A 22,413-nucleotide genomic window follows, 5' to 3' on the forward strand; every position below is an offset into this window, starting at 1 on the left:
TGAAATAAAGAATGCCCCCCCCCCATGGTGGAGACGTTACTTGTGATATCATCTCTCCCCGATCCTAAGACAAAGCAGATGAGATCTCATAATTGAGTACATCCATCCTGACCCCATGAGAGAAAATAACAACTGGTCCAAGCTTGTTTAATGGCGTTTATTCCAAAGTGCCGAGAAGTGTCCACAGCGAGATGGGATCCGTGATGGAATCAGACATGACATGGCAAAATTCACTTCATTGGACAAAATGATATTTTATTGCTTGTGCTCCCTACTAGTCACAGTTCCGAAATCAAGCTAATCTTGAAGGGTTTCCGATACGCACCCAAGAGGAGGTAGCCATCATTTTTGTGGGATCCAAACGCCGACATCCATAACCCTAATTATGGGAACATTTTATAGAGCCGCATCAACGTTGCCCGATATTAGAAGGGATTTCCCGAAAACACAATGTTTTATAAGGAGACCCGATGAAATACATCTACTAACACGCCGAAGGGGGTCATGCTCCCTACAGAACGCTGTTAGAAGGGCCTATTAGGGATAACACAGGGGGGGTCCCCCACTAAAGGTCCCCCACTAACCCTTCTTTCTACTAACCCGAGCAGAAAGGCTTTATTTTTAGAAGACGGGGTCACCCATCAAAATAAAAGCCAAGTCCAATCCAGGACCATAGTGTTGCCTATACAGAAGGCCAAAAGTCTCCTCTCCATCATATCTGCAGGTCATACGTCTTCCATGGAAAGATCTCCCTCCGGTGAGCTGGGCCCATCTTCTCCCATGTACAGATGAGGCCTACAGTAGGTCATGCACTTCACTTCTGTCCAGGTATTACTATTTGACTGTAGGACCATGCAGGGTCTTGTATCCTACGTGTTCACAATGGGACTGGCATGGACTGGTCGCTCGGTGGCTGCTTGGAGGGATCCAGCCCTGACTGCATGATTGGAAATAATAGGTCGTCCATGTTTGGCATCACTAAAATTTTCTGCAAAATAAGAAACATGTGCAATGGCTAAATATCAATTAATCTATATACAAAAAAATATATATAACACAGAGCTTCACATCCCCTACATAGACATTGATAAAATTCTGATTACCTGCAGCCACCACTAGAGGGAGCTCACTGCATACGGTTTTATTATTGAGTTCTATGTATGCACAGTCTGCAGTGAGCTCCCTCTAGTGGTGACAATGTCAATGTGTTTGCCTATTCTGTATCAGACATATTAAACAAATAATCAAAACAGAATTTAGGATTTAGATAAAATAATTAATGGTCAAGACTGGACTGTGATGCTTGACACTATGTGGCGCAGTGTGATGCGCGTCACTAGGTGGCGCTAGATACTACTTGCATGCACGGAGGGGTAGTGACACAAGCCGGGATCAGGAACCAGGAGGACACGACAGGACACAGGGAGCAGGCAGAGATGAGATCAAGATACAGGCCGAGGGTTAGGATTCCAGGAGAGTACGTATAAGATACAGGGAGCAGGAGGAGACGTGGTCAGGAGATGGTCTGAGGTCAGAAGCCAGGAGGTAACGACAGGACACAGGGAGCAGGCAGAGATAAGATCAAGATACAGGCCGAGGGTCAGCATTCCAGGAGAGTATGTATAGAATACAGGGAGCAGGAGGAGACGTGGTTAGGAGATGGTCCGAGGTCAGAAGCCAGGAGGTAACAACAGGACACAGGGAGCAGGTAGAGATGAGATCAAGATACAGGCCGAAGTTCAGGATTCCAGGAGAGTACGTATAAGATATAGGGAGCAGGAGGAGACGTGGTCAGGAGAAGGTCTGAGGTCAGAAGCCAGGAGGTAACGAAAGGCTACAGGGAGTCAGGCAGAGATGTGATCAAGATACAGCCGAGGGTCAGGATTCCAGGAGAGTACGTATAAGATACAGGGAGTAGGAGGAGATGTGGTCAGGAGAAGGTCCGAGGTCAGAAGCCAGGAGGTAACAACAAAGTCAGGGAAGCGGGCAGAGCAGAGTCAACTACAATCCAGGGTTGAGAAGCCAAGGTCAGATAATTGTGCACAAATGGGAGCCAAGAGCACTTACTGTGGAACCAGGAAATACGACTGGCGACGTTTCAGGAGAGCATGTTCTCTAACGAAGCAGAGCAATCACCTAGTTCGAGGAGCATCTGGGAAAACCCTTCCCAACACCAGCGTAGGACCCAGTGTTGAGAAACAAGGAGCTCAAGACAAACAGAAGAGCATCTAAACCTGCAAAATGCTTTGCGCAACAGAACCTGCAAGTACCGGTTCTGCAGGAGACCATGGCAGAACATAACAGAGCACCAGATGCTCTGAACATTGGACCCGTGACAAGGACATTTATTTGATATCTGAGCAAGAATCAGGTTGGGTAGGGAGGGGGCTGCCCTGGTTTAGGTTGGTCTTAGGGTACTATAGGTGCGGTTTTAGTAGTACCTGAAACTCATCTTGTAGCTTTTTCTCGATCCACTCCGTCACGTGCATGAATGTCACTTCCCTCTCTCCTAATTTCGGCCGAACCTTCATCTCCACGTGTGGCGGCGCCCGAAAACTGTACCTAAAATATGAGAAAACTGTCAGTCTAGCTACTATTTAAAGAAATCCCCAGTAAGTATAATCTTGGCACGAGGCGACTCGAGGACGTATGATTACTGGGGATTCTGTAACTTCTGCAAATGGAGATGCCCTTTAAGTTTGTGCAGTTACCATATGCGGTCAGTAGGTGGCGGCGGGATGTTGACGGCCAGCGTACCCCCCAGCTCCTGCACCTCCACCGTCAGCAGTAGGGGGGTGTTGGACACCTCTTCTATCTTCCTCTTGATGTACTCGTTCTCGGTGGCTCTCTGGAAGTAGCGAGATTTGGCGATTTTATCTACAAAGCGCAGGATGCGACGACTTGTGCTGTTTCCTCCTGTAAAACTGCAGAATATTCGGGGATGAGAAATCTTCCCGGGGTGGTGGTGGGGGGGGGGGGGGGGGGTTCAGACTAAAATATTCTGTTGCTGGGAAAGTTGGGATTGCAGAGGATACCCCTTTAAGTAACTGCAAGGACAACTCAAGTGCTTTTGTCTGCCAGGGATGATGCACTTAGTGGGCTAATGCTGCAGCGTAGCATGGGGAGGCATTATTACTGATTTAGGGGGGCAATACCGGGCTCTATTGGGGTGTGACCCCATTCTGAAGATGTGCCGAGAGGGGTAACTATAGGGGGTGCAGAGGTCGCAGTCAGACGATGCTCCTCTTACGTAAAGCCCCCAAATCTGACATGTATGGAGTCCTGGGCTAGTGCTGCAGCGTAGCATGGGGAGGCATTTTGCTTTTTTTGGGGGGGCAATACCGGGCATTGATTGGGTGTGACCCCATTATGAAGGTAGTTTATAATTCTCTGTGCCGAGGGGTAACTATAGGGGGTGCAGAGGTCGCAGTCAGACTATGTTCCTCTTCCGTAAAGACCCCCAATCTGACGTGTCTGAGCTAATGCTGCAGCGTAGCATGGGAGACATTATTGCTGATTTAGGGGGGCAATCCTGGGCACTGAAGGGGTGTAACCCCATTATGAAGATGTTCCGAGCGAGAAGGGTAACTATAGGGGGTGCAGAGGTAGCAGTCAGACTATGTTCCTCTTCCGTAAAGACCCCCAATCTGACGTGTCTGAGCTAATGCTGCAGCGTAGCATGGGAGACATTATTGCTGATTTAGGGGGGCAATCCTGGGCACTGAAGGGGTGTAACCCCATTATGAAGATGTTCCGAGCGAGAAGGGTAACTATAGGGGGTGCAGAGGTAGCAGTCAGACTATGTTCCTCTTCCGTAAAGACCCCCAATCTGACGTGTCTGAGCTAATGCTGCAGCGTAGCATGGGAGACATTATTGCTGATTTAGGGGGGCAATCCTGGGCACTGAAGGGGTGTAACCCCATTATGAAGATGTTCCGAGAGGGGTAACTATAGGGGATACAGAGGTAATAGTCAGGCTATGTTCCTCTTACGTAAAGACCCCCAATCTGACATGTATGGAGTCCTGGGTTAGTGCTGCAGCGTAGCATGGGGAGGCATTATTGCTGATTCAGGGGGGCAATCCTGAGCACTGAAGGGGTGTGACCCCATTATGAAGATGTGCCGAGAGCGGTAACTATAGGGGGTGCAGAGGTCGCAGTCAGACTATGCTCCTCTTACGTAAAGACCCCCAATCTGACATGTATGGAGTCCTGGGCTAATGCTGCAGCGTAGCATGGGGAGGCATTTTGCTTTTTTTAGGGGGGCAATACCGGGCATTGATTGGGTGTGACCCCATTATGAAGGTAGTTTATAATTCCCTGTGCCGAGGGGTAACTATAGGGGGTGCAGAGGTAGCAGTGAGACTATGTTCCTCTTCCGTAAAGACCCCCAATCTGACGTGTCTGAGCTAATGCTGCAGCGTAGCATGGTAGACATTATTGCTGATTTAGGGGGGCAATCCTGGGCACTGAAGGGGTGTGACCCCATTATGAAGATGTTCCGAGAGGGGTAACTATAGGGGGTGCAGAGGTAGCAGTCAGACTATGCTCCTCTTATGTAAAGACCCCCAATATGACGTCTATGAAGACCTCCGGACTTTCACACAACATATGGATTTCAGGGGAAAGAAGGATCGGACATGCCGAATCCACTGCCCAATCCTTTTGACTGCACCTTTCGGCATTATTGGGGCTGGGTCTCTCTGCCAAGTTCCCTGGTGTCTCTGTGATGGTGATCTCCTCATCTTCGGATGAGCCGGCACTCGAGGACTCCTCGTCGCTGTCCGTGAAGATCCTGCATCTTGGCATCTTCGGCCTGCAGTATACATACATAGTGAAAAGTGTCACATTACTGCCACCTGGAGTCTACACGGGACATTACACCAGTTACACTGTTTTATGCAATACAACAAAAACACAACAAAAATAAAAAAGTGCAAAAAATAATAAAAAATTGTATTGTAACATCATATAAGTCAGTAAAGTATAATATAAATATATAAAAACTGAGCAAAAATAGGGACAGGGGCTCTTCGATTGACCCTCAGGCTAGGGGATCCTAGCTATTCCTAATCCCAGAGTTACCTCTGATGGTGAGGATATCTGGGCCACCTTCCTGACCAGCCCTGATCTTATACCAGCTTCTCCTGGAGAGGGTCGGGGCAGGAGTGAGAAAGCCAACGGTAATAGACAAACAGGCGAAACCAAAACTCTATCTCATAGCACACACACACACACACACACACACAGAGGTATAATACAATAAGAGCTCAGGAGGAAAATAAGAGCAGGGAGGAAACAACAAGACAATGAGAGAATTCCACAACAACACGAAGCACAAAGCAATATAATCACCAGCAGGACTGGGACACAACAGCACACAGACCAACACAGCAATAAACTATAGTCGGCATGAGAGGACAGATTCCATCATGTTAAATAGGAAAGGTGAAAGAAGTAACAAGCAGGCTAGCAGAGGTTAACTCTTGCTAGCCTGATCAGGAATAAGCACACAGCTGGTCGACGCCCGAACCTGCCTGTGTAGCTCAAAAGCACCAGAGAAACTATAGGGTGAGGTGTGAGGATCTCTAATGTGAACAGCGTCTGATGCTGCCGTGACAATTGGTAACTTTTGTGCTAAACTCCTAGTGACAAAAGCATGATTATTGCACAGGTGTGCCTTAGGCAACAGGAAGTGCAGCCATCAAAGCAGAAAGTAGTAGCAATACAACAGGAAGTGCCAGACACTGAAACAGGAAATGCAATGATCACAACAGGAAGTGATGTCATCACAATAGGAAGTGCACTCAACACAACAGGAAGTGCACTCATCACAACAGGAAGTTACAGCCATCACAACAGGAAGTGCACACACCAGAAAAGGAAGTCTAGTCATCACATCAACAGAGAGTGCATTCATCAGAATAGAAAGTGCAGCAATCACAACAAGACGTACAGTCATCAGAGTGGGAAGTGCAGTTACCATAACAGGAAGTACACTCTCCACAAGAGGAAGTGCTAGCCATTGGAACAGGAAGTGCAGTCATCATAACAGTCATCACAACAGAAAGTGTAGTCATCACAACAGGAAATGCAGTCATCACAACAGGAAATGCAGTCATCACAACAGAAAATGCAGTCATCACAACAGGAAATGTGGGCATTACAACAGGAAATGCAGTCATCACCACAGGAAAAAATGCAAAACAAGAATGCCGCGGAGACACCATCACGTGTTTCTCAACGCTGGCAGGAAACTAGCCAGGTCTTTCACCGGGAAGGAACAACCACAGGAAGGGCAGTCTCCAGTCAAGGAGACCACCTATGCCAAACATGGTATCCATCCTCAGACAGCTGTTTCGGGGTATTTCACAACAGGAAATGCAGTAATCACAACAGGAAATGCAGTCCTCACAACAGGAAGTATAGTCATCACAACAAGACGTGTAGTCATCACAACAGGAAATGCAGTCATCACAACAGGAAATGTAGTAATCACAACAGGAAATGCAGTAATCACAGCAGGAAATGCAGTAATCACAACAGGAACTGCAGTCATCACAACAGGAACTGCAGTCAACACAACAGGAAATGCAGTAATCACAACAGGAAATGTAGTAATCACAACAGGAACTGCAGTCATCACAACAGGAAATGTAGTAATCACAACAGGAAATGCAGTAATCACAGCAGGAAATGCAGTAATCACAACAGGAACTGCAGTCAACACAACAGGAAATGCAGTAATCACAACAGGAAATGTAGTAATCACAACAGGAACTGCAGTCATCACAACAGGAAATGCAGTCATCACAACAGGAAATGCAGTCATCACAACAGGAAATACAGTCATCACAACAGGAAGTATAGTAATCACAGCAAGAAGTGTAGTCATCACAACAGGAAATGTGGGCATCACAACAGGAAATGCAGTCATCACAACAGGAAATGCAGTAATCACAACAGGAAATATGGGCATCACAACAGGAAATGCAGTCATCACAACAGGAAATGCAGTAATCCAACAGGAAATGCAGTCATCACAACAGGAAATGCAGTAATCCAACAAAAAATGCAGTCATCACAACAGGAACTGCAGTCATCACAACAGGAACTGCAGTCATCACAACAGGAAATGCAGTCATCACAACAGGAAATGCAGTCATCACAACAGGAAATACAGTCATCACAACAGGAAGTATAGTAATCACAGCAAGAAGTGTAGTCATCACAACAGGAAATGTGGGCATCACAACAGGAAATGCAGTCATCACAACAGGAAATGCAGTAATCACAACAGGAAATATGGACATCACAACAGGAAATGCAGTCATCACAACAGGAAATGCAGTAATCCAACAGGAAATGCAGTCATCACAACAGGAAATGCAGTAATCCAACAAAAAATGCAGTCATCACAACAGGAACTGCAGTCATCACAACAGGAACTGCAGTCATCACAACAGGAAATGCAGTCATCACAACAGGAAATGCAGTCATCACAACAGGAAATGCAGTCATCACAACAGGAAGTATAGTCATCACAGCAAGAAGTATAGTCATCACAGCAAGAAGTGTAGTCATCACAACAGGAAATGCAGTAATCACAACAGGAAGTGGAGTCATCATAACAGGAAGTTATCACAACAGGAAGTGGCAGACATTGTTATGGGGAGTGTCATCTATTTGTCCATTGGCTTTATACTGCTACTCTGGTTATATATTACGGAATATTGACATCTAGGAGTCTAGGAAAAATAAGTGACAGCGTCCACAACATCCTTAATGGTTGCTACTTTCTGTTCTCACTTTAGGAAGCTGAAAAAAATGGTATAATAGGAAAATAATAATCTGTGCCTTTATATTATATTCACTGGGGAGTTTTTTTGGTATCAAGTGGAATTGCCCCTTGAAGGGATTTTCTGATATTTTAAGAAAATAGGGTACAAGTAAGAAGAAGAAGCCTATACTTAATGGTTTCATCTCGGCTGTCGCTAGGGTGGTCTCTGAAGACCCTTGCATAATTTAGGCAGTGTTGACATGTCACTGGACTGTCAAAGCCAATCACTGGCCTGAGCTGTGATGCTGGCACATTATAGACAGGGCCAGTTTTAGGTCCACGTATGTCGCATCATCTTTGCAGGAGGACAAAGGCCTGCAGGGGCCACCAGAGCAGTATTGCCAAATTTTATGCATAGGATACTTCTTTCTATTATAACTAGTTACATGTGGAAGGTTTTAAAAAAAAAATAAAAAAAAATGGGAAAATCCCTTTAATTCCGAAAGTTATCCCAGCGTTAAATACAAATCCAGCTCTGCTCCATCTGCGCCCACATTGCGGACTTTGCTCCGGAGACACAACCTGTTTTTGCTGTGTCTTCGGCACATGTTGCTATATTGGGCGGCCTCATGTGACAGGTGCTGGGTTTCGGAGGTCATGGTGTAAAGCTTATTCCAGCACTTCTCTCAATTATCCGTTTGCAGCTGAATCAGGCGTTTCCTCAGTTCTGCGCATTGTTCTCAGCCTCCTCACAGTCTAATTACTCCTCCGAATATACGCGGGTGACAATGCCACCCCCGCCATAGTCAACAGCCCCTGCCCGCACCAGGGCCCTACATTCACTGCTGGGATGTGTGCTGTGACTCCTAAAGGGATCATATTCCTAATAAATGTGTTACCTGACGATTATTAATGGGGGGAGGAGAAGAGATTGAGGTTTTGTGCCTTTTTTGCATAAAATTTAGAGGTATGGAAACTAATTGGTGGTAAACTCACATGACGCGGATTTGTTGCAGAAATTTTTATACAAGGATTTGTGGAAATTCTACAAATGGGTCAGTCATAGTAGGATTATAGAGCTGTGCATCAGTGGGGATGTGGAGCTGTGCACCAGTGGGAATGTGGAGCTGTGCATCAGTGGGGTTATGGAACTGTGCATCAGTGGGGTTATGGAGCTGTGCACCAGTGGGGTTATGGAGCTGTGCATCTGTGGGGTTATGGAGCTGTGCATCTGTGGGATTATGGAGCTGTGCACCTGTGGAAATGTGAAGCTGTGCACCAGTGGGAATGTGGAGCTGTGCATCAGTGGGGTTATAGATGTGCACCAGTGGGGTTATGGAGCTGTGCACCTGTGGGAATGTGAAGCTGTGCACCAGTGAGGTTGTGGAGCTGTGCACCTGTGAGACTGTGGAACTGTGCACCAGCAGGAATATGGTGCTGTACACCTTTGGGACTGTGGAGCTGTGCACCTGTGAGACTGTGGAACTGTGCACCAGCAGGAATATGGTGCTGTACACCTTTGGGACTGTGGAGCTGTGCACCTGTGAGATTGTTGAGCTGTGCACCTTTGCGACTGTGGAGCTGTGCACCAGTGGGGTTGAGGAGTGGTGCACCAGTGGAATTGTTGAGCTATGCACCAGTGCGATTGTGGAGCTGTGCATCAGTTGGGTTGTGGAGTTGTGCATCAGTTGGGTTGTGAAGCTGTGCATCAGTGGGATTATGGAGCTGTGCACCAGTGAGACTGTGGAGCTGTGCACCAGTTTCGTTGCGGAGCTGTGCATCAGTTGGGTTGTGGAACTGTGCACCTGTGGGGTTGGGTAGCTGTGCACCTGTGAAGCTGTGCACCAGTGGGGTTGGGTAGCTGTGCACCAGTGGAATTGTGTAGCTGTGCACTAGTGGGACTGTGTAGCTGTGCACCAGTGAAACTGTGTAGCTGTGCACCAGTGGGATTGTTGAACTGTGCATCAGTGGGACTGTGAAGCTGTGCACCAGTGGGGTTGGGTAGCTGTGCACGAGTGGGGTTGTAGAGCTGTGCACCAGTTGGGTTGTAGAGCTGTGCACCAGTTGGGTTGGGTAGCTGTGCACCAGTGGAGCTGTGGAGTTGTGCACCAGTGGGGTTGTGGAGCTGTGCACCAGTTGGGTTGGGTAGCTGTGCACCAGTGGGGTTGTGGAGGTGTGCACCAGTGGGGTTGTGGAGCTGTGCACCAGTTGGGATTGGGTAGCTGTGCACCAGTGGGGTTGGGTAGCTGTGCACCAGTGGGGTTGTGGAGGTATGCACCAGTGGGGTTGGGTAGCTGTGCACCAGTGGGGTTGGGTAGCTGTGCACCAGTGGGGTTGGGTAGCTGTGCACCAGTGGGGTTGTGGAGGTGTGCACCAGTGGGGTTGGGTAGCTGTGCACCAGTGGGGTTGGGTAGCTGTGCACCAGTGGGGTTGGGTAGCTGTGCACCAGTGGGGTTGTGGAGCTGTGCACCAGTGGGGTTGGGTAGCTGTGCACCAGTGGGGTTGTGGAGGTATGCACCAGTGGGGTTGTGGAGGTATGCACCAGTGGGGTTGGGTAGCTGTGCACCAGTGGGGTTGGGTAGCTGTGCACCAGTGGGGTTGGGTAGCTGTGCACCAGTGGGGTTGGGTAGCTGTGCACCAGTGGGGTTGGGTAGCTGTGCACCAGTGGGGTTGTGGAGCTGTGCACCAGTGGGGTTGTGGAGCTGTGCACTAGTGGGGTTGTGGAGCTGTGCACCAGTGGGGTTGTGGAGCTGTGCACTAGTGGGGTTGGGTAGCTGTGCACCAGTGGGGTTGGGCACTGTTTTGCCCAAGCTTTGCCCGTGTTGGTGGAGCTGATCAGGAATGGAGTAAAAATGACAAAATTCTGATTTAATTTTTTTTATCCGCAAATTGAGACAAAGGTGATGATCCGTTGCTGGATGAGGCCATATATATCTGTATATATCTGTATATATCTCTGTATATATCTGTATATATCTCTGTATATATCTGTATATATCTCTGTATATATCTGTATATCTCTGTATATATCTCTGTATATCTCTGTATATCTCTGTATATATCTGTATATCTCTGTATATCTCTGTATATATCTGTATATCTCTGTATATATCTGTATATATCTGTATATCTCTGTATATATCTGTATATCTCTGTATATCTCTGTATATATCTGTATATATCTGTATATCTCTGTATATCTCTGTATATATCTGTATATCTCTGTATATATCTGTATATATCTGTATATATCTGTATATATGTCACGCTCCCCGGGTCCCCTGTGCTGCCCTCCGGCTCACCTGTCACGCTCCCCGGGTCCCCCGTCTCGCTTCCCGGTTCCTTGGTCCGGTCACCGCCGCTCCCCAGCACCCCTTGCCAGCGCGTCCCCAGCGTCCTGGTCCCCGCACCCGGCGTCCGTCGGCTTCACAGCCCCATCCTGGCCCTGCTGCTTCCTCCTCGCAGCTTCCTGCTCTGGCTTCTGGCACTCGGGCCGCGCGCATGCGCATTAGGGCGCGCGCGCGGTCATTGACCCTTTCTTAAAGGGCCAGCGTCCATTAACAGGAAATGATGCAAAACAGGTACAGGGTATAAAGGGGGTTTATGTCCAAGGGGGCGGGGCCTGATCTTCGTGTTTCTTAAGCTAGGAGTCAGGTCTCCTGGTGTATATGTGTATATACTCACCTATCTCTCTTGTAGAGCCGTGCCTGCCTCGCCATCCGGTCCAGACCGAATCCCGAACCCCGAACGCAGTCCATCTGCCATCCTGACAGTCCGTACCATCTTGGATCCCTGCGGTGACCTGTCATCTCGCTCCAAAGGTTCCGGACCCCGCCTGACACCTTCTCGGCTTCCGAACCTGAGCTGCGTCACCCGGACTACCACCAGTGACTCCGTAGTCCCAGGGACTTCTCCGTTATACTCCTGTGCACGGACTGTTCTGCTGCCTATAGTGCTCCAGCTACCGGACCCCTTACCACCATCTAGGAGTTCGGCCCAGTGGATCCACCTCCTGGGTCTGCCCGTCCACCTGGCCCTGACAGTAAGATCAGGCCATGGATCCCGCTGCAGCACTAGCAGCCGTACAGGAGGAACTCCAACGCCAGCGTGAGACTCAGACCCGCATGCTGCAATTTATGTCTTCTGTGGACGCCCGCCTGAACACGCTACAAGCGGCAGTCACGTCTTCAGCATCCCGGGCCTCCACTAGTCAAGCCACGGCTCCAGCTCCCGTGGCGACTTCTTCAGATACTTCCAGACTTCGTTTGGCCTCACCACCCCGGTACGCCGGAGACCCCAAGACCAGCAGGGGATTCTTAAACCAATGCTCCCTCCATTTCACGCAGCTGCCGCATTTGTTTGCCTCTGATCAAGCCAAAGTCGCCTTCATCATGTCCCATCTAGAGGGTGAGGCACTGGCGTGGATGAACCCCTTGTGGGAGAAGGGGGATCCTGTGACCACGAACATCCAGGACTTCCTGCAGGCATTCCGTGGCACCTTTGATGAGCCCGGACGCGCCTCCGCGTCTGCTTCGTCTCTTCTACGGCTGCGTCAGGGGACTCTGACGGTGGGCCAATACGCAATCCGGTTTCGCACCTTGGCTTCGGAACTCGGGTGGAACAACGAGGCCCTAACCGCCGCCTTCTGGGAAGGACTCTCGGGGCAAATTAAAGATGAGCTGGCGGGTCGTGACGTACCGACCACCCTGGATGCCCTGATTACCCTAGCGACTCGAGTGGACATCCGCTTTCAGGAGCGATCCAAGGAAGTGTCCCGTGAGAGACGACCGGTACGGCATTCCTCTCCTCCGCAGAAGCCCGCCGTACTTCAGTCTTCGACAGCTGGGGTCCCCGTCCACGAGCCCATGCAGATCGACAGAGTGCGGCAGTCTGAACAACGTAGAGCTGAGCGGCTCGCCAAGGGCCTCTGCTTTTACTGCGGAGAGGACACACACCTGCTACGCTCCTGTCCTGAGAGGCCGGGAAACTCCAAAGCCTAGGGTTGGTAGGAGAGGCCACCCTAGGTGCTGGGACTCTCTCAGACCCGGTTACATGGACTGTGCAAGTGACAACGGGAGAGACGCGGTTCACGGCTGAGGCATACCTCGATTCCGGGGCAGCAGGCAATTTCATCCAGCAGGCCACGGTGGACAAGTACCAGGTGCCTGTTACTCCACTTGACAAGCCCCTCGTGATTGCCTCTGTGGATGGGAGACCCCTCTCTGACACCATCTCCTGGATCACCAAGCCGGTGGAACTGCGTATCGGTGCCCTGCACACCGAGAACATCGCTCTCTACGTCCTCCCACACATGTCCCATCAAATCCTGCTGGGACTTCCCTGGTTGCGGACACACGAACCATCAGTCAGCTGGGGCACTGGCGAAATCACCCGATGGGGCTCTTCGTGCCATGAGAAGTGCCTGAAGACCATACAACCCATCCGACGACCTCCGGTTCCAGAGAACCTACCGGGACTGCCCTCGGCCTATTGGTCCTTCGCGGACGTCTTTGATAAAAAGGAATCTGAGGTACTTCCGCCACATCGTCCCTACGATTGTGCCATCGACCTGCTCCCTGGAACTACACCACCTCGAGGACGGATATATCCATTGTCTCCAGCCGAAACAAGGGCCATGTCTACTTACATCACAGAGAGCCTGGCAAGGGGATTCATCCGGAGATCCTCCTCTCCTGCTGGAGCAGGTTTCTTCTTTGTCAAGAAGAAAGAGGGCGACTTACGCCCATGCATAGACTACCGGGGTTTGAATCAAATCACCGTAAAAAACAAGTACCCTCTGCCGCTCATCCCTGAATTGTTTGACCGGCTTAGAGGAGCTCGTGTGTTCACCAAGCTGGATCTTCGGGGTGCTTACAATCTGGTCCGCATCCGCTCTGGGGACGAATGGAAGACCGCGTTCAACACTCGCGATGGGCACTATGAATACTGCGTGATGCCCTTCGGCCTGTGTAACGCCCCAGCCGTCTTTCAAGAACTGGTGAACGACGTCTTCCGGGACCTTCTTTACCTCTGTGTGGTAGTATATCTGGATGACATCCTTGTCTTCTCTCCGGACCTCCAGACCCACAGAGAGAACGTGCAGCTGGTTCTACAAAGACTGAGAGAGAATCGTCTGTACGCGAAGTATGAGAAGTGTGTCTTTGAGCAGTCTTCTCTCCCCTTCCTGGGGTACATCATCTCTGATACCGGACTGTGTAGCTGTGCACCAGTGAAACTGTGTAGCTGTGCACCAGTGGGATTGTTGAACTGTGCATCAGTGGGACTGTGAAGCTGTGCACCAGTGGGGTTGGGTAGCTGTGCACGAGTGGGGTTGTAGAGCTGTGCACCAGTTGGGTTGTAGAGCTGTGCACCAGTTGGGTTGGGTAGCTGTGCACCAGTGGAGCTGTGGAGTTGTGCACCAGTGGGGTTGTGGAGCTGTGCACCAGTTGGGTTGGGTAGCTGTGCACCAGTGGGGTTGTGGAGGTGTGCACCAGTGGGGTTGTGGAGCTGTGCACCAGTTGGGATTGGGTAGCTGTGCACCAGTGGGGTTGGGTAGCTGTGCACCAGTGGGGTTGTGGAGGTATGCACCAGTGGGGTTGGGTAGCTGTGCACCAGTGGGGTTGGGTAGCTGTGCACCAGTGGGGTTGGGTAGCTGTGCACCAGTGGGGTTGTGGAGGTGTGCACCAGTGGGGTTGGGTAGCTGTGCACCAGTGGGGTTGGGTAGCTGTGCACCAGTGGGGTTGGGTAGCTGTGCACCAGTGGGGTTGTGGAGCTGTGCACCAGTGGGGTTGGGTAGCTGTGCACCAGTGGGGTTGTGGAGGTATGCACCAGTGGGGTTGTGGAGGTATGCACCAGTGGGGTTGGGTAGCTGTGCACCAGTGGGGTTGGGTAGCTGTGCACCAGTGGGGTTGGGTAGCTGTGCACCAGTGGGGTTGGGTAGCTGTGCACCAGTGGGGTTGGGTAGCTGTGCACCAGTGGGGTTGTGGAGCTGTGCACCAGTGGGGTTGTGGAGCTGTGCACTAGTGGGGTTGTGGAGCTGTGCACCAGTGGGGTTGTGGAGCTGTGCACTAGTGGGGTTGGGTAGCTGTGCACCAGTGGGGTTGGGCACTGTTTTGCCCAAGCTTTGCCCGTGTTGGTGGAGCTGATCAGGAATGGAGTAAAAATGACAAAATTCTGATTTAATTTTTTTTATCCGCAAATTGAGACAAAGGTGATGATCCGTTGCTGGATGAGGCCATATATATCTGTATATATCTGTATATATCTCTGTATATATCTGTATATATCTCTGTATATATCTGTATATATCTCTGTATATATCTGTATATCTCTGTATATATCTCTGTATATCTCTGTATATCTCTGTATATATCTGTATATCTCTGTATATCTCTGTATATATCTGTATATCTCTGTATATATCTGTATATATCTGTATATCTCTGTATATATCTGTATATCTCTGTATATCTCTGTATATATCTGTATATATCTGTATATCTCTGTATATCTCTGTATATATCTGTATATCTCTGTATATATCTGTATATATCTGTATATATCTGTATATATGTCACGCTCCCCGGGTCCCCTGTGCTGCCCTCCGGCTCACCTGTCACGCTCCCCGGGTCCCCCGTCTCGCTTCCCGGTTCCTTGGTCCGGTCACCGCCGCTCCCCAGCACCCCTTGCCAGCGCGTCCCCAGCGTCCTGGTCCCCGCACCCGGCGTCCGTCGGCTTCACAGCCCCATCCTGGCCCTGCTGCTTCCTCCTCGCAGCTTCCTGCTCTGGCTTCTGGCACTCGGGCCGCGCGCATGCGCATTAGGGCGCGCGCGCGGTCATTGACCCTTTCTTAAAGGGCCAGCGTCCATTAACAGGAAATGATGCAAAACAGGTACAGGGTATAAAGGGGGTTTATGTCCAAGGGGGCGGGGCCTGATCTTCGTGTTTCTTAAGCTAGGAGTCAGGTCTCCTGGTGTATATGTGTATATACTCACCTATCTCTCTTGTAGAGCCGTGCCTGCCTCGCCATCCGGTCCAGACCGAATCCCGAACCCCGAACGCAGTCCATCTGCCATCCTGACAGTCCGTACCATCTTGGATCCCTGCGGTGACCTGTCATCTCGCTCCAAAGGTTCCGGACCCCGCCTGACACCTTCTCGGCTTCCGAACCTGAGCTGCGTCACCCGGACTACCACCAGTGACTCCGTAGTCCCAGGGACTTCTCCGTTATACTCCTGTGCACGGACTGTTCTGCTGCCTATAGTGCTCCAGCTACCGGACCCCTTACCACCATCTAGGAGTTCGGCCCAGTGGATCCACCTCCTGGGTCTGCCCGTCCACCTGGCCCTGACAGTAAGATCAGGCCATGGATCCCGCTGCAGCACTAGCAGCCGTACAGGAGGAACTCCAACGCCAGCGTGAGACTCAGACCCGCATGCTGCAATTTATGTCTTCTGTGGACGCCCGCCTGAACACGCTACAAGCGGCAGTCACGTCTTCAGCATCCCGGGCCTCCACTAGTCAAGCCACGGCTCCAGCTCCCGTGGCGACTTCTTCAGATACTTCCAGACTTCGTTTGGCCTCACCACCCCGGTACGCCGGAGACCCCAAGACCAGCAGGGGATTCTTAAACCAATGCTCCCTCCATTTCACGCAGCTGCCGCATTTGTTTGCCTCTGATCAAGCCAAAGTCGCCTTCATCATGTCCCATCTAGAGGGTGAGGCACTGGCGTGGATGAACCCCTTGTGGGAGAAGGGGGATCCTGTGACCACGAACATCCAGGACTTCCTGCAGGCATTCCGTGGCACCTTTGATGAGCCCGGACGCGCCTCCGCGTCTGCTTCGTCTCTTCTACGGCTGCGTCAGGGGACTCTGACGGTGGGCCAATACGCAATCCGGTTTCGCACCTTGGCTTCGGAACTCGGGTGGAACAACGAGGCCCTAACCGCCGCCTTCTGGGAAGGACTCTCGGGGCAAATTAAAGATGAGCTGGCGGGTCGTGACGTACCGACCACCCTGGATGCCCTGATTACCCTAGCGACTCGAGTGGACATCCGCTTTCAGGAGCGATCCAAGGAAGTGTCCCGTGAGAGACGACCGGTACGGCATTCCTCTCCTCCGCAGAAGCCCGCCGTACTTCAGTCTTCGACAGCTGGGGTCCCCGTCCACGAGCCCATGCAGATCGACAGAGTGCGGCAGTCTGAACAACGTAGAGCTGAGCGGCTCGCCAAGGGCCTCTGCTTTTACTGCGGAGAGGACACACACCTGCTACGCTCCTGTCCTGAGAGGCCGGGAAACTCCAAAGCCTAGGGTTGGTAGGAGAGGCCACCCTAGGTGCTGGGACTCTCTCAGACCCGGTTACATGGACTGTGCAAGTGACAACGGGAGAGACGCGGTTCACGGCTGAGGCATACCTCGATTCCGGGGCAGCAGGCAATTTCATCCAGCAGGCCACGGTGGACAAGTACCAGGTGCCTGTTACTCCACTTGACAAGCCCCTCGTGATTGCCTCTGTGGATGGGAGACCCCTCTCTGACACCATCTCCTGGATCACCAAGCCGGTGGAACTGCGTATCGGTGCCCTGCACACCGAGAACATCGCTCTCTACGTCCTCCCACACATGTCCCATCAAATCCTGCTGGGACTTCCCTGGTTGCGGACACACGAACCATCAGTCAGCTGGGGCACTGGCGAAATCACCCGATGGGGCTCTTCGTGCCATGAGAAGTGCCTGAAGACCATACAACCCATCCGACGACCTCCGGTTCCAGAGAACCTACCGGGACTGCCCTCGGCCTATTGGTCCTTCGCGGACGTCTTTGATAAAAAGGAATCTGAGGTACTTCCGCCACATCGTCCCTACGATTGTGCCATCGACCTGCTCCCTGGAACTACACCACCTCGAGGACGGATATATCCATTGTCTCCAGCCGAAACAAGGGCCATGTCTACTTACATCACAGAGAGCCTGGCAAGGGGATTCATCCGGAGATCCTCCTCTCCTGCTGGAGCAGGTTTCTTCTTTGTCAAGAAGAAAGAGGGCGACTTACGCCCATGCATAGACTACCGGGGTTTGAATCAAATCACCGTAAAAAACAAGTACCCTCTGCCGCTCATCCCTGAATTGTTTGACCGGCTTAGAGGAGCTCGTGTGTTCACCAAGCTGGATCTTCGGGGTGCTTACAATCTGGTCCGCATCCGCTCTGGGGACGAATGGAAGACCGCGTTCAACACTCGCGATGGGCACTATGAATACTGCGTGATGCCCTTCGGCCTGTGTAACGCCCCAGCCGTCTTTCAAGAACTGGTGAACGACGTCTTCCGGGACCTTCTTTACCTCTGTGTGGTAGTATATCTGGATGACATCCTTGTCTTCTCTCCGGACCTCCAGACCCACAGAGAGAACGTGCAGCTGGTTCTACAAAGACTGAGAGAGAATCGTCTGTACGCGAAGTATGAGAAGTGTGTCTTTGAGCAGTCTTCTCTCCCCTTCCTGGGGTACATCATCTCTGATACCGGACTGCAGATGGATCCAAAGAAGGTCTCCTCCATTCTCAACTGGCCTCCTCCTTCTGGACTGAAGGCAATCCAACGCTTCCTGGGATTCGCCAACTACTACCGCCAGTTCATCCCTCACTTCTCGGCTCTGACTGCTCCTCTCTCCGCTTTGACCAAGAAGGAGGCTAATCCAAAGGACTGGTCACCTGCGGCCGACGCCGCGTTTGGCTCGCTGAAGCGGGCATTTGCCTCCTCTCCTGTACTTCACCGTCCGGAGTTAAACCGCCAGTTCACCTTGGAGGTGGATGCCTCCTCCTCAGGAGCCGGAGCAGTGCTCATGCAGAAATCCTCCTCCGGGAAGATGGTGACTTGCGGATTCTTCTCCAAGAGCTTCTCAGCGCCTGAACGCAACTACACCATCGGTGACCGAGAGCTCTTGGCAGTCAAACTGGCTCTGGAGGAATGGCGCTACCTTCTGGAAGGAGCAGTGTACCCCGTTATCATTTACACGGACCACAAGAACCTGGAATACCTGCGGTCTGCTCAGCGACTGAACCCACGGCAAGCCAGGTGGTCCTTATTCTTTGCCAGGTTTGATTTCCAGCTCCATTTCCGACCCGCGGACAAGAATGTACGCGCTGATGCCTTGTCCAGGTCTTTCATGCCCATGGAGCAGGAGGAGGAGACTACCCAACCCATCATCTGTCCTAGCAAAATCATTCCGGTGGCCCCTGTCACCCTGGCCCAGATACCGCCCGGGAAGACCTATGTCTCTGAGACAGACAGGCAAAAAGTGTTACACTGGGGTCATGCCTCGAAAACAGCCGGTCATGCTGGTCAGAAGAGAACATGGGGTGCGATTGTACGCCATTACTGGTGGCCATCCCTTCGCACGGACGTCGCTGCTTTTGTCTCTGCCTGCTCCTCTTGTGCCAGGAACAAGACGCCCAAACACCTGCCATATGGCCGTCTTCTGCCTCTGCCGATACCTTCAGTTCCGTGGCAACACATAGCAATGGACTTTATTACAGACTTGCCATTGTCCTCCGGACACACAGTCATATGGGTCGTGGTGGATCGATTCTCTAAAATGGCTCATTTCGTCCCTATGGCTGGATTGCCCTCTGCTCAGGAACTCGCGGACGCCTACATACATCACATCTTCCGCTTGCATGGCTTTCCATCTCACATCGTATCCGATAGAGGAACTCAGTTCACCTCCCGCTTCTGGAGGGCTCTCTGCAACCATCTGGGAGTGACTCTGGACTTTTCATCTGCATACCATCCCCAGTCTAATGGCCAAGTGGAGAGGGTCAATCAAATATTGACCTCTTTCTTACGTCACTATGTCAACGCCCATCACGACGACTGGTCCACGCTTCTTCCTTGGGCTGAATTCTCCCATAACCACCACGTCAGTGAGTCCTCCTCCAGCTCTCCCTTCCATGTCGTTTACGGACTTCAGCCCTCCGTCCCATTGCCTGTATCCCCTTCTTCGGATGTCCCTGCTGCTGATACTGTAGCCCGTGACTTTGCAACCATTTGGGACTCTGTCAAGGCGTCCCTTGGGCGTGCTTCCCTGCGGATGAAAAGACACGCAGACAAGAGACGTCTGGATCCTCCGTGTTTCTCTCCTGGAGATCTAGTCTGGCTTGCATCCAAGTACGTCCGATTGAAGATACCATCCTACAAGCTGGGTCCTCGCTACATCGGGCCGTTTAAAGTCCTCAACAAGATCAATGAGGTCTCCTACAAGCTACAGCTCCCGGCCACGATGAGGATACCCAACTCATTCCACGTCTCCCTGCTCAAGCCGGTTGTCCTGGGTCCCTTCTCCGCTGCTGCCAGTTCGGCTCCTCCTCCTATAGCCGATGACGACATCTATGCGGTAAGGGATATCGTGGCCATGAAGACCGTACGAGGCCGACAGTTCTTCCTGGTGGACTGGGCAGGGTATGGTCCTGAGGATAGGTCCTGGGAGCCCCGGGAGAATGTGGGTACTCCGCTGATCCGTGCCTTCCTGTCCCGGTTGCGGGGAGGGGGGCGTGGGGGGGGGGTACTGTCACGCTCCCCGGGTCCCCTGTGCTGCCCTCCGGCTCACCTGTCACGCTCCCCGGGTCCCCCGTCTCGCTTCCCGGTTCCTTGGTCCGGTCACCGCCGCTCCCCGCTCTCCAGCACCCCTTGCCAGCGCGTCCCCAGCGTCCTGGTCCCCGCACCCGGCGTCCGTCGGCTTCACAGCCCCATCCTGGCCCTGCTGCTTCCTCCTCGCAGCTTCCTGCTCTGGCTTCTGGCACTCGGGCCGCGCGCATGCGCATTAGGGCGTGCGCGCGGTCATTGACCCTTTCTTAAAGGGCCAGCGTCCATTAACAGGAAATGATGCAAAACAGGTACAGGGTATAAAGGGGGTTTATGTCCAAGGGGGCGGGGCCTGATCTTCGTGTTTCTTAAGCTAGGAGTCAGGTCTCCTGGTGTATATGTGTATATACTCACCTATCTCTCTTGTAGAGCCGTGCCTGCCTCGCCATCCGGTCCAGACCGAATCCCGAACCCCGAACGCAGTCCATCTGCCATCCTGACAGTCCGTACCATCTCTGACCCCTGTGGTGACCCGTCATCTCGCTCCAAAGGTTCCGGACCCCGCCTGACACCTTCTCGGCTTCCGAACCTGAGCTGCGTCACCCGGACTACCACCAGTGACTCCGTAGTCCCAGGGACTTCTCCGTTATACTCCTGTGCACGGACTGTTCTGCTGCCTATAGTGCTCCAGCTACCGGACCCCTTACCACCATCTAGGAGTTCGGCCCAGTGGATCCACCTCCTGGGTCTGCCCGTCCACCTGGCCCTGACAATATATCTGTATATCTCTGTATATATCTGTATATATCTGTATATCTCTGTATATCTCTGTATATATCTGTATATCTCTGTATATCTCTGTATATCTCTGTATATCTCTGTATATATCTGTGTATATCTGTATATATCTGTGTATATCTGTATATCTCTGTATATATCTGTATATATCTGTATATAGGTTCAGCCCTATAGTATGGATTAGACTATTCTGTGACTGGGGGATAATAGTGTTACAAGCTAATCCTGGAGGTAAATCCGCAGAGGCCGCGCAGCACACTCGCTAGATTAGCCGTTAACTCCTTGTCGTCCGGACGTCTTGGCGTAGGTGCACATTCCTCGTACACCTGTGCAGGGAACCTATAGATATCGGCCCCGCCGGTGCAAGGCCCACCCTGACCCTCCGCTGGGCGTCAGCACGTCAAGGGTTAACTGGCGGCGGATCCGCACATCTGCGACCGTCTTATTAAAATGAGATGGAGCAGAAGGTCTAATTACGCTGACGAGCACCATCTAATTAATTCCAGAAAATTAAACCTTCCACAACCCAGTATTTAACGCGTCTGTGGGAGATAAAACCTCGGTGACAAGTCTTATTAACTGTGTGAGGTGATTGTATAATGGCACTGGGGGGGGGATCGGGGTAAAGATAGAAACAGCGCAGGCCCCCGATATATTCAGGGGCTGAGGGGGCAGCAAGAGAGCGGATTTATTATATAATACAACATACAAGAAGAGTCTGAATAACTCTGCACAATTAATAGAACAAGGGTTTTCTCCAAATTCATCACAAAATGACACTATCACTACTGCAGCCTCAGAATTATTCACATATGACCCGCATCTTTAGTGCTTAGTAAGCCCCTCCAGATGTTATGACCTGCTGCAGCTCTTGCTGGTATAACCTGCTGCACCTATGGGTGTTATGGCCTACTGCATGTCTTGTTGTTATGATCTGCTGCATCTCTGGCCATTATGACCTGCTGCACTTCTGGCTGTTATGACCTGCTGCAGCTCTTGCAGGTATGACCTGCTGCACGTCTGGCTGTTATTACCTGATGCACGTCAGGCTGTTATGACCTGCTGCACTTCTGGCTGTTATGACCTTCTGCACTCTTGCTGGTATAACCTGCTGCAGCTCTTGCTGGCATGACCTGCTGCACCTCTGGGTGTTATGGCCTACTGCATGTGTTGTTGTTATGACCTGCTGCACTTCTGGCTGTTATGACCTGCTGCACCTCTGGCTGTTATGACCTCCTGCACGTCCGGCTGTTATGACCTG

General features: G+C 51.4%; 1 protein-coding gene across 1 annotated transcript in view; it reads right to left on the minus strand.

The window, feature by feature from the left end:
* Positions 1 to 143: 143 nt before the first annotated feature.
* The window catches only part of LOC142245537 (testis-expressed protein 2-like), a 58,068-nt gene continuing 35,798 nt past the window's right edge, over positions 144 to 22,413 (minus strand). The window contains exons 9-12 of the mRNA XM_075318316.1: positions 4,675 to 4,815; positions 2,712 to 2,924; positions 2,442 to 2,562; positions 144 to 988 (exon numbers count right to left, since the gene is read on the minus strand). Coding sequence (XP_075174431.1) covers positions 878 to 988; positions 2,442 to 2,562; positions 2,712 to 2,924; positions 4,675 to 4,815 — 586 coding nt within the window. The 3' untranslated portion in view covers positions 144 to 877. The remainder of the gene's footprint in view (positions 989 to 2,441; positions 2,563 to 2,711; positions 2,925 to 4,674; positions 4,816 to 22,413) is intronic.

The sequence above is a fragment of the Anomaloglossus baeobatrachus genome, chromosome 7 (assembly GCF_048569485.1).
Source record: "Anomaloglossus baeobatrachus isolate aAnoBae1 chromosome 7, aAnoBae1.hap1, whole genome shotgun sequence".
In the NCBI taxonomy this organism is placed as follows: Eukaryota; Metazoa; Chordata; class Amphibia; order Anura; family Aromobatidae; genus Anomaloglossus; species Anomaloglossus baeobatrachus.